The 15,495-nt window shown below is 34.9% G+C and overlaps 2 protein-coding genes across 2 annotated transcripts; both read left to right on the top strand.

The window, feature by feature from the left end:
* Window positions 1–1,332: 1,332 nt before the first annotated feature.
* LOC111410473 (structure-specific endonuclease subunit SLX1 homolog) lies at window positions 1,333–3,841 on the top strand. Its single transcript, XM_023040828.1, has 3 exons — window positions 1,333–1,680; window positions 2,453–2,559; window positions 3,336–3,841. Exons 1-3 carry the CDS (start codon window positions 1,373–1,375, stop codon window positions 3,530–3,532), a joined length of 612 nt encoding a protein of 203 aa, XP_022896596.1. The 5' UTR covers window positions 1,333–1,372; the 3' UTR covers window positions 3,533–3,841.
* A 7,695-nt stretch (window positions 3,842–11,536) lies between these two features.
* Window positions 11,537–13,631, top strand: LOC111410471 (serine/threonine-protein kinase-like protein At3g51990). Its single transcript, XM_023040827.1, has one exon. The coding sequence runs from the start codon at window positions 11,756–11,758 to the stop codon at window positions 13,190–13,192; it is 1,437 nt and encodes a 478-aa protein (XP_022896595.1). The 5' UTR covers window positions 11,537–11,755; the 3' UTR covers window positions 13,193–13,631.
* The last annotated feature ends 1,864 nt before the right edge of the window (window positions 13,632–15,495 follow it).

Raw genomic sequence — 15,495 nt, 5'->3', positions numbered from 1 at the left:
AAGTTCAAACAAACCTATAATGATAATATAAGAAGGGAAGGAAGAAGAAAAATTGATCATAGTACAGTAATTTAAAAAAAAAAAAAAGAATATATTTGCTTGGGTTATTAGCACAAAATGTCTCTACATTTGGAGTTCAATGTGCAAAATATCCCGACATATCATTATTTTGCATTTTCACCCTATTTCAGCGACGAACATACCCTCATATTTAAATAAACTAAAAAGAAAAGAAAGAAAAACAAAGATTAATTGCAACCATACTTTCAATTTAAAAAAATGCAAACGAATCCCAAATAAATTAGAGTTAAAAAAAAAAATCTCTTTCTTTCCCATCATCATCATTATCCCCATCCCCATCATTATCATCCTCCTCCTCCTCCACCACCGTCGCCAAATTATTTTTAAAAATAATAATCCTTTTTAAAAATAATAAGAAAGGTCAACAATCAACCAGTGTCCTGAAATAAGAAGTAAATAACCCCCTTTGCCACTCCCCCACAAAGCTCCCCCCATTACCTATCCGTCTATCACCCAAAGGCCCTTCTGACCCACATTTTGAAGCTCATTGAGGATAAGATTGGTAATTGCCTTCCCGTAGTGACCTATTACAGCAGTCGAGAAATTTGAGATGTTTAGAGTTTGAAGCTTCACCTTTGTCAATACTGTAGAAGCTAAAGACGAGACTCACAACACCTAGATCCCCAACAGAATGGGCAGTCTTTGATAGTAACTGACCGAAGTTTAGTGAAATATTTTCCAACGGCTTGCATACTTTCAATTTCGACATTCGAACAAGATTCAATTGTCAAGGAAGTTAAATCAGACAATTTTCTACAATTGCAAGTACACATTTATTTGAAATTGAAGGACATGCAAAGATCTAGCTTCTCTAATGATTGGCACTCCGTTGCAATTTCAAATATATCTTCATCACCAATAGATGGAACATTCCACAATGGAAGAACCCTAGACGACGGGCAACCACATGCAATTGCAGACAACTCGACATGGGAAACACTCTGAAGAGAGTTGTTCCCTCGAATAGAAAGCTTCCCAATTTTATTTTTTAAATTTCTAAGTTTTTAATAATTTATTTGGAACTCATTCGCACTTTTTTTAAAAATTGAGAGTATGATTACTATTAGTTCGTTGTTATTATTTATTTATTTATTTATTTAAATAAGCAGGTGTATTCGTTATTGCACAACTTTTTATTGACAAATTGGATGAAAATGGATGATAATGATGATTTTCACGGTGAAAAATAGAAATCTACGTGAAAATGCAAAAAATAAAATAAAAGGATAAAAACCCCTATTTTCCATCGTACTATCACTCTTGCTGTTTGTTTTGGCAATGCATTTGGGGAATGGTACCAAATTCTCTAATTTTTCAACGGTCAGATTTCATATCCCCACAGATTATGTCGAGGGCAACACCTTTGTCAAAAACATTCAGATCATTGAAATCCCATTCAAGATTCAAACCAATTGCAATTAATTCTTCAAACCCACAAAAATCATCGCAAAGCCCATCTCAGATATTGGCATCATTGTCGGACAAACCTTCATCATCATCGAATTCAAGATCGAGGAGGAGTTGGACTGTATATCTGATTCTCTCTACCAACCCGCCCGTCAAAACCTATGTCGGAGTCACCTATAATTTCTCGAGACGGTAAATTCATTTCCCCTTTCTCAGTTGTGTGTGCCTTGTGTTTGTGGTGTACGTGTGTGGCTGTTTTTACACCAATTTTAAATATTTGTTGAAAAGGATTGGAGGTACACGTAATTTGGTCCTAAGAATTGAAATTGGTGGAATAAAAACTCAAATTTGACTGGGAAAATAACTCTTTCACATGTTGCTTAGGTATTGATTCTTCCTTGATTAGTGAAGTAATCTCATTCTCTGGTTGGTATGGTCCAGATGAAAATTGAGGGTTGTTTAATCGTGTTTTGGAACTATCTTGAACCTTTTATTCGGCTAATAGATAGTACTTATACTCAAGTAGAAACTGAAAAGATTGAGTTTTGGAACTATCTTGAACCTGTTATTCGGCTAATGGTTAGCAAGAAACTAAAAAGACTGAGTTAAAGAAAATAGTTATTCTGAAAATGCATTGAGCTGCACTGAAATGCAATTTCCAGAACTCTGAATCACATCATGGGTTTGACCACGGCCAAAATAGCGTCTTGAGTCAATTAAGAGTTTTACATTAGCAGGAAGCTTAATGTATTGAAATCGACTTTCATAATTATTCTTACCTCCCCGATTTGCCAGCTAGTTGTCTTCTTGGTATTTGAAATCTGCAATTGTGTTTGTTTGTGGAAATACTTTATTGGTGTTTTATGGTTGTATGTTATTCTCATGTTGTTTTCTTTTCTAGTTGATGATGCTTGTTCCCCCCCTCCTCTTTTGAGTATACTAAAGTTTGTTATTTCTTTGGTAGCCTGAAACAACATAATGGTGAATTGAAAGGTGGGGCAAAAGCATCCCGTGCTGGAAGGCCGTGGATTTGTGCATGCCTTGTTCAAGGATTCAGGAATAAAAGCAAAGGTAATTATCTCACTCAAAGCCACTTAAACATTATGGAGTGTTATATTTTGGTTATGAATATATACTTATCGTTTTCGAAAAGCAATAGGAATTTCGAAGTCTTGGTTATTTGAAAATCTGTATATTCCTTTAAAAGTCGAATTCCTAGTTGTAGTACAGACTATCTTAGGACATCTTACATTATATTTCTGCATTCTCACTTCGCTATTGCTAACATCAGTATCAAAAACAGTCTTTGTCCTTGACTGGCTTAGTGCTTATATCAACTATAAGCTTATATCAACTCAGCAATCATATGAACTATTATTGTGGATTTTTTCTTTCAAAGGTAATGTCTTTCTGCCAGATGTTAAGATTATTTTGATAAAAACAAGTAGCTAGTGCTATGTTGGGCTCCATGAGCTGTCTTTTCTGCCTGCCCCTTCTTATCGCTCTCAAATTGAGATATTCATATGATGTTGAAGCAGTGATAATTCACACTGACTTATTTGGATGATTATTCTATCTACTCCTCCTTAGCTCTTGTCTGACTTGTACTGATTTCATTTTAAAGAATATTGCCTGCCTTATTTGGAGAAGTAAATTGAAATTGGGTTTCTCTTATCACAAGACCTTTATGTTCACATCTTTGTATTTCTTTCATATTTGATCTTCCATTCTTGATCTCTACAGCTACTTCAGTTTACATGCCAGTTTTAGTTTATCTATAACATTACTTCTTTACATTTCTGAGTGCGTGCAAGTGATTCATTTCCCTGCTCATTGTGTGGCTGTAGCTTATGAGTTTGAATCAAAATGGAAAAGTGTATCGAGAAAATTGCCACGCAAAAGAAAAGTTAGCAAGGTGGAGAAGGAAGCAGCAGACAATGGCCCGATGTTATTATTGCAACACAGACACGCAGCACTAAATCGAGTCAAAGATTTGATTGATTGCAGTCACCTGGAAATCAACTGGCACTTGAACCTTATGTAATCGGTAAACTCTCAGTCTTGTACAAAATGAAACGTGTCATTCCTTCATGTAAATTATGAGGTTAAATAAGGGTTTATTGATGTATGATAGAAGAACAAGTGGTATCTGAAGACCAAGTATTTAGATTAATTCTCCAGTCATACTCATGAACATGATTGATAAGGGGGATCTAATTTTATGTCAGTTGCTAAAGCTCAAAAACTAATAAAGTAATTCTGGTGGAGCTCACTTGAGACAGAATCTGGTTGCTTCTTCAGAACAATCTTATAGAAGATTGGTCAGATTACATATACTTGGGGTTTCGGATAATTGTGGAGCCACCCTTTCCCTGATAAAAATTTACATTAACTTCTCTTATTTCCCGTTTTGAAGTGACATATTTTCTTTGATCATTTTTCTTTCACAGGTTAGATAACATTGATTATGCTTAAAAAAACCCTTAAGAGCTTTCTTGCTTTTCGTGGCTTTTTCAACGATAAGGTAATACATATATATTTTTTAACGTTTCTAATTAAGTCATTTCTTGGTTCGGCTAAAAATTGATAACAATTAGTTTTAATCGTACATTTTATGAAACCAACAATTTTTATAAACATTTCTTCAAATTTTATTAAAAATTACTAAAAAATTGATTTTTAGCTAAATCAAAAAGGGTTGATTTAACGATATGAAATAGCTTCAAACTTGTTACATGTATATCAAGGTTTACATAATAATTTATATAATACAACATGGCACTCTATCATTAGACGATTCAAAAACAAAGTCACTTTTTTATTCAATCATTTCCCTTCAACTCATCTAGCATTGCTTCTGGACAATTTCTTCTAGCAAAGTAGATTAATTCAAATAGTTTAGACAATCATATCTTCAAAATACGTCAACAAATACTTTAATTTGAGGGGTTCAAAATACATTTACATGTATGGCAGGGTAATGAGCAAATTCCATGTCAAAATTCCCCAAGCAAAAAAATAAAATATAATATAATGTTCATTTTTAAAGTCCACATTAGTATTTATTATTATTTTAAAAAGTATACTTATTAAGCACTTGTTTGTGCCCCATTTTTCCATCAAAATATATCATTGACCAATGATTTGACTCCATATCAACTTCACATTTTTCAATAAAATAATATTACACGCAAATTGAAAAAAATTCCTTATTTTTTAACGATATATTATCCATCATAACATCATTACAAAATGTGTTTTTTTGGGGGGAAAAAATAGGGCTCGTGCTACCCCTAAATTACTAGGGCTTAGTCCCCTCACTTTATTTTGCTTTCTATAAAAGTGTCAAAAATTGAGATGATTGAGTTAAGTCAATCAAATAACTAATTATAACGTAGTTTTAATTGCTAATGTAATCTACAATCGTGCTACTCGTAACTGTTGCTTTACATGGTAGTTGACACGGTGACGTGTCAATTGTATGGGTAATCAGTGAAATAAAGGAAAACTAAAGTATTAAAAATGAAGGTGGGCCAAGACATAAAACCAGCCCAATTAGTAAGATAATTTCCATTGTTATTTTCATTTTCTCCCACCCAGAATCCCGAAATCAGAGGAAATCCTTGGAGGCGAAAAATTATTCGACGTCCAGCACTCCATCTCAACCGGAATAAGAAGCCGGTGGTTAAAATTGTTCAATCGTTTCCATCTGTGGGTTTCCCACCAAAGGTTCTTCTTGCATTGCATTTGTCTTGTTTGTTGTTTGTGGCCGGAAGACAGGAGCTCCATCGATTATGTGAGCTTGGGTTTCCCACCATCTTTGACGCCCATTTTTGATCCTCTACTCCTCCAATTTTCTTGGATTTCCCACCCATCGTCTCCGGCAGAATCTCGTGGCAAACATTAAGTAAGCTTGATGTATTTGGCATTCATTTTCCTCGATTTTACTGCTTTCGAATTGCTCGATGTTATGAGGATTATACACTGCTTTGTGGGTGTCTTCATTTTCCTCATCTACTGCAGCTTAATCTTTTATATTCGCAAATGTGCAATATGCCAGGAAAGAACTCTGGAATATATCATAGATGTCGAGAGAAGGGTCACTACTTTGCGGATTGCGCGAAAAAACGACGATACCGTCGATGTAAAATTGGCTTTGTGAAGTATTTTGAGGTCTAGAGGGAGACAAAGAACAAGGAAAAATTGTTCAATTGCTGCAGTGCTAACTGTAAATATTGGGAATTGGTCGACGATGGAGAATCAAGTGATGCATCGAGTAGCATTACTGTGAACTCAAATAATCATGCGGCAATTGAAGAAGTTCAACAATTCTCTCAATTGTTCCAATCTTTTTTCGATAGCCGAAGAAAAAATATTGAGATTTCATTGAACGTGACAATACGCTAGACCAACAGAAGTGCGAAAGTGGATAACAAAGGGAAGGGACCGACATGAGTAGTTGCTATGTTTAGTGTGTGTTCTATTATGTTTCGTTTCCTATCACTTTTGATGTGTAGTGTGTGTTCTGTTATGTTCAATTGGTGAGTTGAAGAATGTTGGTGTTCATTTGGGTGACTGTAGTGTATGCTGAGGATGTTGGTTTGAGGGTGGAATCTGTAATATCCAACCAATTTGTGTTCTGGGCTTTTGTATTTGGGAAGAATCTATAATTGTCATTCACTACTATCTCAGTAATGTTATTGTGATTGAAAAAATATTGTTGTTTCCAGTTTCCCAACCTGCTTGTATTGATGGTAATTGAATACACCAGTAATTGATACAAGTTGAGCTACAAGTAACTGAACACACCAGTAATTTAATACACCTGCTTGTATTTCATATACTAAATTGATACATAGAAACTAACGTTATTGCTGTTACATATATAAGGAAGGAGAGCTACAAGCTGTTTCCATTGTCACAATTAACTAATGGTAAAACATGAAGTACTATCAACTAATGTCTACAAACTATTACCATGAGAATATTATTGCATCAATTTTGTCCAACCAAAATCAGATGTTTGTGTTACGTTGGTGAGATACATTTGGATAGTAGTACGGAATTGCATTCCCCACTGTGGAATAGAAAATTTATTACACAAACTAGAGTATGACTTTAAATAAATTACGTATGTTTAACCGTATACCTTCATCATTGAATATAAAACTCATTGAAGCCGATGGGAAGCTCATTAGAGAATTCCTTGTTGCGGTGCTACCTCATTGTTGCCATCACCCTGCATAATATCAAAATGTAACTAAAACATGGAAATCAAATGCATTTATCAATCGAATTAAACGAACCATTAGAAGCTGTGTATATGAGATTGGTGTCAGCATGTGTTCATTCACCACTTGATGATGTGCTTGTACGATCGGTTCAACCTCTCCCAGTTTACTTGGGCTTACCTTTCGTTTCCTTCCTTTGGCTGGATGTGACTGCATAATCAACAAATAATAAACACATATATTTCACTGCGACCATAACAAAAAAACGGAAAACATGCCTTCGCTTTACTGGATGATGATTCCAAAGGACATTTGTTCCGAAGTTTATTTGGCGCACATTTTCTCTTCGAGCATTTTGGATCTTGCATAGTTAAACTGCCGCTATGTTGTGACGCTCCACCATCCAACGCTAACTGAAATGCATGCTGGGACACATTATTACTTCCACAACTTGACCTCCTCGTCTTAAATGTGTCCTTTTTGGATTCTATCCACTCTAGTACCTCACAGGTTTGATGATATTCATTTATAGCCATGTCCGCAAGTGAAGCAAATGATTGATACATCTTGTCATATCTCAACTGGGCAGGGGTGCTACTCAAACCATCATAGTTCACTTTGACCTTGATGTTGGCTCTACTAATATCTCTTTTCCATCTTCGTAATAAATAGGTGTCCGGCAATGTCAAGACATTATTCTGGATAAGTACAGAGATAGCATGTCTGCAAACTATTCATCGAAATTCGAATAAGTGGCAACTGCAAACAATGTCACATTTCTATCTTTCAAACTTCACAAAAAACTTCTGTTTCTTAACTCGATCGTCAAGTATGATATCCTCTAACAACTCATAGGTTGTCCCCGAGAAGCCCTCCGCTGAAGAAATGAGGTTATAATAAACCTTCCCAATGAATTCGTCCTGAACTTCCCGAAATTTTGAAATGGTGTACACTTGTTGAAACTGTTTCTCCAACTCGTACTTCGTCGCACATGGTACCATTTGGAAGTATGATTTAAAATCTGCTTGGAACTCTTTCTCTACCTTAGTCCGCAATGCTCTTTTGTATTGTTCGATAAATTGTTTCAGCGACGTCTTCGAGTGCACATAACCATCGAAGAATACATTGATACTCGCACTACGCTGAGTGGTTGACATTCTCGCCCAAAAGCAACTTTTTAAAAAGCAAGGTACCCAACGGCCTCTATTCTCATACATTCCCAACAACCAGTCGTTATCATGTAAGGAATATTTGTCTACCATATCTGTCCAGCCTTTTTCAAATGCGTCAACAGTTTGAGAATTATATACCAGTAAGTGTATAGTAGAAAAGATCTTGCCCTTATCGACTTGGTATCCAAATTTCTCTGGCAACTTCTTCAATATGTGCCATAAACACTATCTGTGTTTCATGTTCGGGAACACGATCTGAATTGCATTCTACATGGCCCTGTCTTGATCGGTACTAATCCCAAAACCACACAAATGTTTCCGTATTTTCGTTCGACACCAACCCACAACCAAGGAGTATTGATTGTGCATGATGATTAACTCCAACAAAAGGAGCAAATGACATATCATACTTATTAGTTAAGTATGTGGCGTCAAATGTTACAACTTCACCGAACTCCTTATATGCTTCCCTACTTCTATTATCTGTCCAGAAAATATTTTTCAATCGCAACTCGTCGTCTAAATCTATACTAAAGAAAAAACATGGACATCTTCTTGCATGTTCGAAAAATATGCTTGTATTGCTGCGGCATCTCCTTCTCCAAGTTTTAATCATCTCACTTGCTCAACATAGTTTCGACAATCTTTTCTATGCAAGTCATATTCTCATACCCCCTGCTTCTGCGACTGTAGAGTTGTAACTTTTGTGCAATGGAATCTCTGCCATATCATTCCCTTCAAGTCGTGGGCACTCAATTCTCGGTTGTAACGATATAACCTAGATTTCGATGGACTTGTTTTATGATTGTAAATGAGATTCACTATGTTAATTTTCCATATTCTACATACATCTGCAGACGATCCTGGCTTTGCAGCCTGTTTAAATGGTAGCTTGCGGCTTAAGGAACCACTTATAGTACTACTTCTTCAGCCTTCACAGCTACATATAAACACCACATATCTAACTACTCTATCATCATCCTTTTGCGAGTTTCTTTTCCTAACTGGAAATCCTACGTCGTACACATATTTCTTGTAAAAATTATACATTTCTTTTTTGTCGTTGAACTTCATTCCAACCTCGGGCACAATCACATCGTCTAATCCTACAATTCCATCATCCACCAAGTTGACAGTGTCCAAATTGTTGTCATTTTGGTCTTCTAATAGAATGACGTCATCAACCTCTTCTGATTTTTCGTTGCTTACAGTAAAAAAAACCAATTACAAGGTTACAACTAATTCACAAATCAAACATTGAATTGAAATCAGCATTCTTCTTTTTTTTTTTTTTTTTTTTTTTCAATTCAGATGCATGTTTTTTTTTTTTTTGGTTTAATTCTCTCTTTCCCCATATTTGTGAACAAGCTTAAAAGAACAGACAATAAATGTGTGATCTCAAAATATTTAAGCTATCCCCAAGTTTTGTGACAGAGTAAGACAAATAACATATTACAAAAATAATAAAAAAACAAAAAAAAAACTATTATAACATGTGTGAAAGAGCAAAAAATTAACAGGTTACTGAAACTTCTTTAAAAACTTCCTAAGTTGTTTGGCAAAAGAGTGAAAAATACAATTAAAATCTGAAATAAACTTTCTCTACCTCTGTCTGTCATTTATTCAAATCAGTGAAGATTGCAATAGCTTGAACCTGGAACAACAAGGTCTCTCATTGGCGAAACCTTCAAGCCGAAAACAATGAAGACGACGTCACCAGTTGCAAGTTGAAACTGCTCTTTCTCTCACCGGCGAAGCCTTCAAATCGGAAACGACTACGTCTAAGTTGGGCGGTAGGTTTCCAAATTTGGGCGCATTTTCTTCGCGGGCAATATACTGATGATTTTTGAATAACCCGTCCCTTCTCATAAAAGGTTTTGTTGCCCGACCGTTATTGTATTTGTAAAACACGGCCCAATAATTCATATGCCAAGGTTTTTCTTGTTTTAAAAAATTTAAAATAACCACATTTTCATGTCATCGTGTCATCCAGCAGGTAGAGGAAAAGGTACAAATAGCAATTTCCTGTAATCTAATGCAAGAGTCTTCCATTATCAAAGTCAGTGACCAGCTACAAAATTTTTGTCGGAATTAATATTGTAGGCTAGTAATATAATAAGTAGATTTTCGACAATTTAATAGTTGTTTCAACTCAAAATCAATTTGCTAGGGCCTATGAGTAGATAGAAACAATGAAGCAAAGCTCACTTTCAATTTGATTACGTGAATTGAGAGAGACAATGAGAAAGTTGTTCACGTCGAAAATTTTTAGGGTTAGATGTAAAATAAAAATAAAAATAAAAATAAATCGAATAATTTGGAAATATTTGATATTTTATTGTTTATTATTGATAATATAAAAAGAATATTAGATGAAGGACAATTTTAACTAACATATTATTTTAAGTTATTTGCCAATCAATTATTACAGGAATTCTTGATGTTCATAATGAATTCCCTTAGTCAAAAAGTTTGGATTCATCAGTTCATTTATAGGGGTAAGCAAAATTCTTTTTATATATCAATTTCCTTTTACAAAATTATTTATTTTTAATTCAAATAAACGAACAACTTATCTAACTTGACACAAAATTGAGCACAATTTTGTGTTTTGTACGTCTTTCGATAAGAAAATTAACTAAATATATTGTCATGTGTATATAAATTGTAATGCAGACGAATCACAAAGTCATCGCACTCTACAGTATTTTTTTACATTTGTACTCAAAGAACAATTTTTTTATTTATTTACAATTTTAATTTGTCCATTTTTCAACGTTGGAAAAAATCAACAAACAGAAGCTTTCTTAATGGCCTTTTATTGACAAATTGTCTCAACTTTTGCCCAAATCAGGGCTCAAAACAGTGAAAAGAAGGATAAAAACTCACTGTAAAGTAGTTTTGACTGGAAAAATGGGCATCGAATTTCGAAATTAGTCAACTTTATGAAAATATTCCAAACCTAAAAAGACGCACATCAAATAGTTAGTTTCCCTCACTCATAATAGAGGAACTATTTTTGTCTAGGAAAATATTGATTATACTGAAAAATACAGAAACCTTACAGATCCTCCGATGGGATGGATTAAAATATTGTAAAAAATAATTCATCCACCCCTGCATTTGTGTATTCTGTATCAATTCTGTACAAAAATGTCCTGTATGTGTAGACTAACTCGTTTGTCTAAGCTTACTTTTTACAAGGGGCTAAAGTTGAAAATAAAAGGAAGGATAATCTTGTCTGGCAGGAATTAAAATCTAGATTTTAATATAAGTTAAAATCAATAATCAATTTTAATCATATATTTTATGGAATTCACAATTTTTCAATTACATATTTCATCAACTTTTATTAAAATTTATTGAAAATCTAATTTTAATTCTTACAAAATAGAGATGAAAAATTACTTCTAGAAAAATCAAAATCAAAATCAAATAAGAGAATAATTTCATTTCCTACCGACCGTTGCTTCTTTATAAAGTCAAATATGTGAAAAAATAAAATAACATAAAGTACAATTATCACTTTTATTGGACTTTTAAATCAAATGGTAATATAATTTATTTATTTAAAAATGAAAAAGACATTGGACTTTTACAAATTACAATTGTCTTATGCAATGACCAGCTAGTGCTTGAGTTAAATGCTGGCAAACCGAAAATCTTCGGATTCCAATTCCAGTAAACCTCACCTCTTCCTTTCCTCAGTGTACTTTTCGTGGAAGTTCCATACCATCCACAACAATCGCCATTCTCCAAACTCCAATTCTCTTGCAAATTCATGATCCAAATGTAGTTTAAACCGACGAACACGGATATAAATTCATTCATTTCATTCGATACAGAGGATTCATAATAATCTTGATGGGTTATCTTTCTTGTAAAGCAGAATCTGCTATCTCAACTGTCAATTCCAAGACTACACCTTCAACCTTCTCCAAGAAATCCCATTACTATTCTGAGAAAGAAAAGGAAAAGCCCATAAAAATCCAGGAATTTAACTACAATGATCTTCAAGCAGCCACTAACAATTTTTCCGACCAAAAGCTATTGGGCAGGGGCAGTCATGGTCTTGTTTACAAAGGAGTTCTTCAAGGCCGTCTTGTGGCCATCAAGAAGCCCTCAAGAGCTGCACAAATGTCGGTGACAGATAACCCAAATGAAGTAGAGAATGAAATCGATATTTTGTCAAAGCTGCAGAGCCCAAGACTAGTTAATCTTGTTGGATTCAGTAAGAATGATTCCCTAGATCACCTCTTAGTCGTCGAGTTCATGAGAAACGGGACACTTTTTGATGTTTTGCATTCGAGTTCCCGGCCTCTCACTTGGGGAAGAAGGATAAAATTGGCTTTACAAACTGCGAAAGCCGTTGATACCCTCCATTCTTCAAGTCCTCCAGTAATTCATCGTGATATCAAGTCGGCCAATGTGTTGATAGACCGGAATTTTAATGCAAGGTTGGGGGATTTCGGTCTAGCTTTGAGGTGTGTGGATGATTATAGGTTAAGATCAACTCCCCCAGCAGGGACAATGGGTTATTTGGATCCTTGTTATGTGACCCCTGATAATTTGAGTACTAAAACTGATGTGTTTAGTTTTGGAATATTGCTTTTGGAGATAATTAGTGGGAGAAAAGCTATTGATATGGGGCACTCGCCGCCTTCCATCATTGATTGGGCTATTCCATTAATTAGGAGAGGAAAATTGTTGTCCATTTATGATCCCAGGATTGAACCACCCAAGGATGCTTCTGTGAGGAAGCAGTTGGCAGTGGTAGCTGCAAAATGTGTGAGATCTTGTAGGGAGAGGAGGCCTACAATGAAGGAGGTGGTAGAGTGTCTAAGTGGGTTGAGTAAGCTGGTTCCAATCCGCTCGTGGAACGGTTTTGCTAATCCTTGTTTGATGGTTGATACTGTGGGAAGACCAGTGGAGTCAAGAAGTGTCCAGGTGATTTCAAAGGGAAATGGGGCTGGAGATCGGAATATGGATGGTGGGGATCCCAAAGTTGGACGACCATTGAGGAACTCGGGGAGAGTGTACTCTGACTTGGGATTTAGGAGCAATTTGTTGGACTTAATGTCTGGCCCTGATGGGGAGTCTGAGTTTCATGGTGAGAATGGTGGGATAGAACCTAAACCGGACTATGGCAAACGAGCTCCAAGTTTAAGATTTCAAAGTGGGAGGTCTATTGGCCAAAGTAATCCGTCTAAGGTTCTTGGGTATAATAAAGGTCGTGTGTCTTGCATAAAGAGAAATGACTCAGTTGGAGAGAATTCAAAGCCGTTCTATAGAAAATATTAAAAAATTGCAGGATCAAGTTCTGTTTCTATGCTGCTGATCCAAGCCGATGTAGTGTTGAAGAATTCTTTGGACTTCTTGCTATTTGACGTCCAAACGAGATGTTATCTAACGTTGTGTAGAATGCATTCAATTGAATAGCCTGTGTGTTATTTGTCATCTGTTCAGTCAAAGACAGATTAGCTCAAGTGTAAATTGTGATGCACTGCTGGTGCATTCTCGATATAGATCCGTGTGTTCTTTAAGAGCTGATGAATAACCGAAAATGCAGTTGTTTTAATTTTTGAGCAAAGAAAATCTTGGTAGGCAAATTTGTTCAGATTTACTTGAAAATGCCGCTAGTTTAATGGTTTTTCTATGGTTGTTACCTCATTTCTGAGAGTTAAGTGCTCTGTTTGATTTGTATCTTGGTTTTTTCATTGAAATAAAGTTTGTTTCACTCTGCTTTACTTTGAAAAGTGCCTGTTCGGATACTGAGTAGAGTGTTTGTGCATCCTTGATTTCCCTTATGTAAAAAATTGTAAATATTTTCAACACTGAAGTAGAATGTCGTTGTTCAATTCTTTTCAGTAGAGAATTGTCTATTTAATCCGATCGAGCATGTTTCTCCGATTTTGTTAAATTGCAAAGATTGTTACCTTCTGTTTGATCCCCAAGCTCAGTGTGAACAGAGACAAAATTTTAAACTTGATGTTTGGCATAATGGATGACTAAATTATTATGTATTGTAACTCATGAATGACAAAAGTGCTGTCATAAATTCATATTTTCTGGTCTTTGTATTTGTCTTATTTGATCTAGGGGAAATTACAAACATTCCAACACACTCAACTTCATCATGCACACTTCTTTCATGATTCAGTGTTGTTAAGACATGTTTGGCATACAGTAATTGATATGACTTAACTGGATAGCTGAAATTTTTTTAGCTTCTTTCCACTTATCTGACATGTCCTTAGTGTTCTAAGAAATCTATGATTGACCACCTACTGTTTTCTTAATCTAATGAACTGAGATTCCCTTGTAAAGTAAACTCTATTCATTATATGTTCATCTGCTCATCCTCTTCAGTGAGATAAGGTTGTTTGACAGAGCCACTTAGCTTACATGCTGTCACGTCCTTATTCAAATTATGATTGATGTTATAAATTATAATTTATTATACCACTCTCTCTTCCTAGTTTTGTTTCCTGTGTTTATATCTTCCTTTCTGAACATAGACAGAGAGATTTAAACAGCTCAGCTGCAGTAAAATTTTGTCGTTTCAGTTTGCATCTTTCTGCATATTCTCTTTCGAATTCAATTTTAAACTCGAGTTACTTTTACTTTATTTTTTGTTTTTCGGGATTTTTGGATGTTGTACTGTGGAATGAATGATTCAATCTGTTCTGACTCATTTTAACAAATGTCAGCTTCGAAGAGTTGCTATCTGCTGCCACAAAACAGTTGGCATGCACAGATTGTCGTATTTATGAACCTCTTGTTGAGCCCAGTTCTTGAAATGGAATAACTTGGAGCTGGTACTGATTTTGTAAGGTGAACTCAATTGGAAGTTACAAGTCTTGTACAATAAAGTTACCAATACGATGAACAATAATTTCTTGTACGTCTGTTCTTCTGAACATTGAAAGCAATCGGACACGTCTGAGCTAAACAGTCCAGATATGTTTGCGGGCACAGTTATTTGAAACTGGTGAAAATGGCAGCAAGCAGGAAAATTGTGTTCCTTTTAATGTTTTCACGTGAGCTTCTTCTTTTGAATTATGAGACTTGCATTTCCCACTGTGGTAAGCGATTGCCGGAGTAAATCCATCGTTCATCACTGTTTGACCAAAAATCTCCTCCCTGATTGTTCGAGTGAGAAAAAAGGAAAATATCAGCATATGCAAGGGCATTGGCTTATTACAATAAGCCCATGTTTGATAGCCATTATAAAGAGAAACTGTTGAAAAAATGATGTTTTGAATAGTAATTTTTTGGAGAATAAAATAAAAAGTAGAGAAAATTTTTGAATTTACGTATAAAATAATAATGTATAGTTAAAAATGAGAATGAAAAAAAAAATTTTAAAATAAAGAGAGTCAAACTGGGGCTAATATTTGCTGTTGTAGTTCTTGTCCATAATAATTTACATAAACATGACGTGGTAGATATGATTGGATTAGAATTTTTTCAACGGAAAAAAAAATAAAAATAAAATCACCACTCTCTTTTTGACGCTCCATCTATATGTAAACTATTATGTAATTCTATTATATACAAGTAACATTATCTAATATTTAATTGAAATAGGGGGAAGGCGATTT

This window comes from Olea europaea, chromosome 15, assembly GCF_002742605.1.
Source record: "Olea europaea var. sylvestris chromosome 15, O_europaea_v1, whole genome shotgun sequence".
Lineage (NCBI taxonomy): Eukaryota > Viridiplantae > Streptophyta > Magnoliopsida > Lamiales > Oleaceae > Olea > Olea europaea.
The sequence above is the reverse complement of the archived record's forward strand: the minus strand, read 5'-3'. Positions and strand labels throughout refer to the sequence as shown.

Coding starts and splice junctions, on each gene's coding strand:
- LOC111410473 (XM_023040828.1), top strand. CDS start 1,373: ATGGTACCAAATTCTCTAATTTTTCAACGGTCAGATTTCATATCCCCA. Junction 1,681..2,452: donor ACCTATAATTTCTCGAGACG/GTAAATTCATTT, acceptor TTTCTTTGGTAG/CCTGAAACAACATAATGGTG. Junction 2,560..3,335: donor ATTCAGGAATAAAAGCAAAG/GTAATTATCTCA, acceptor GTGTGGCTGTAG/CTTATGAGTTTGAATCAAAA.
- LOC111410471 (XM_023040827.1), top strand. CDS start 11,756: ATGGGTTATCTTTCTTGTAAAGCAGAATCTGCTATCTCAACTGTCAAT.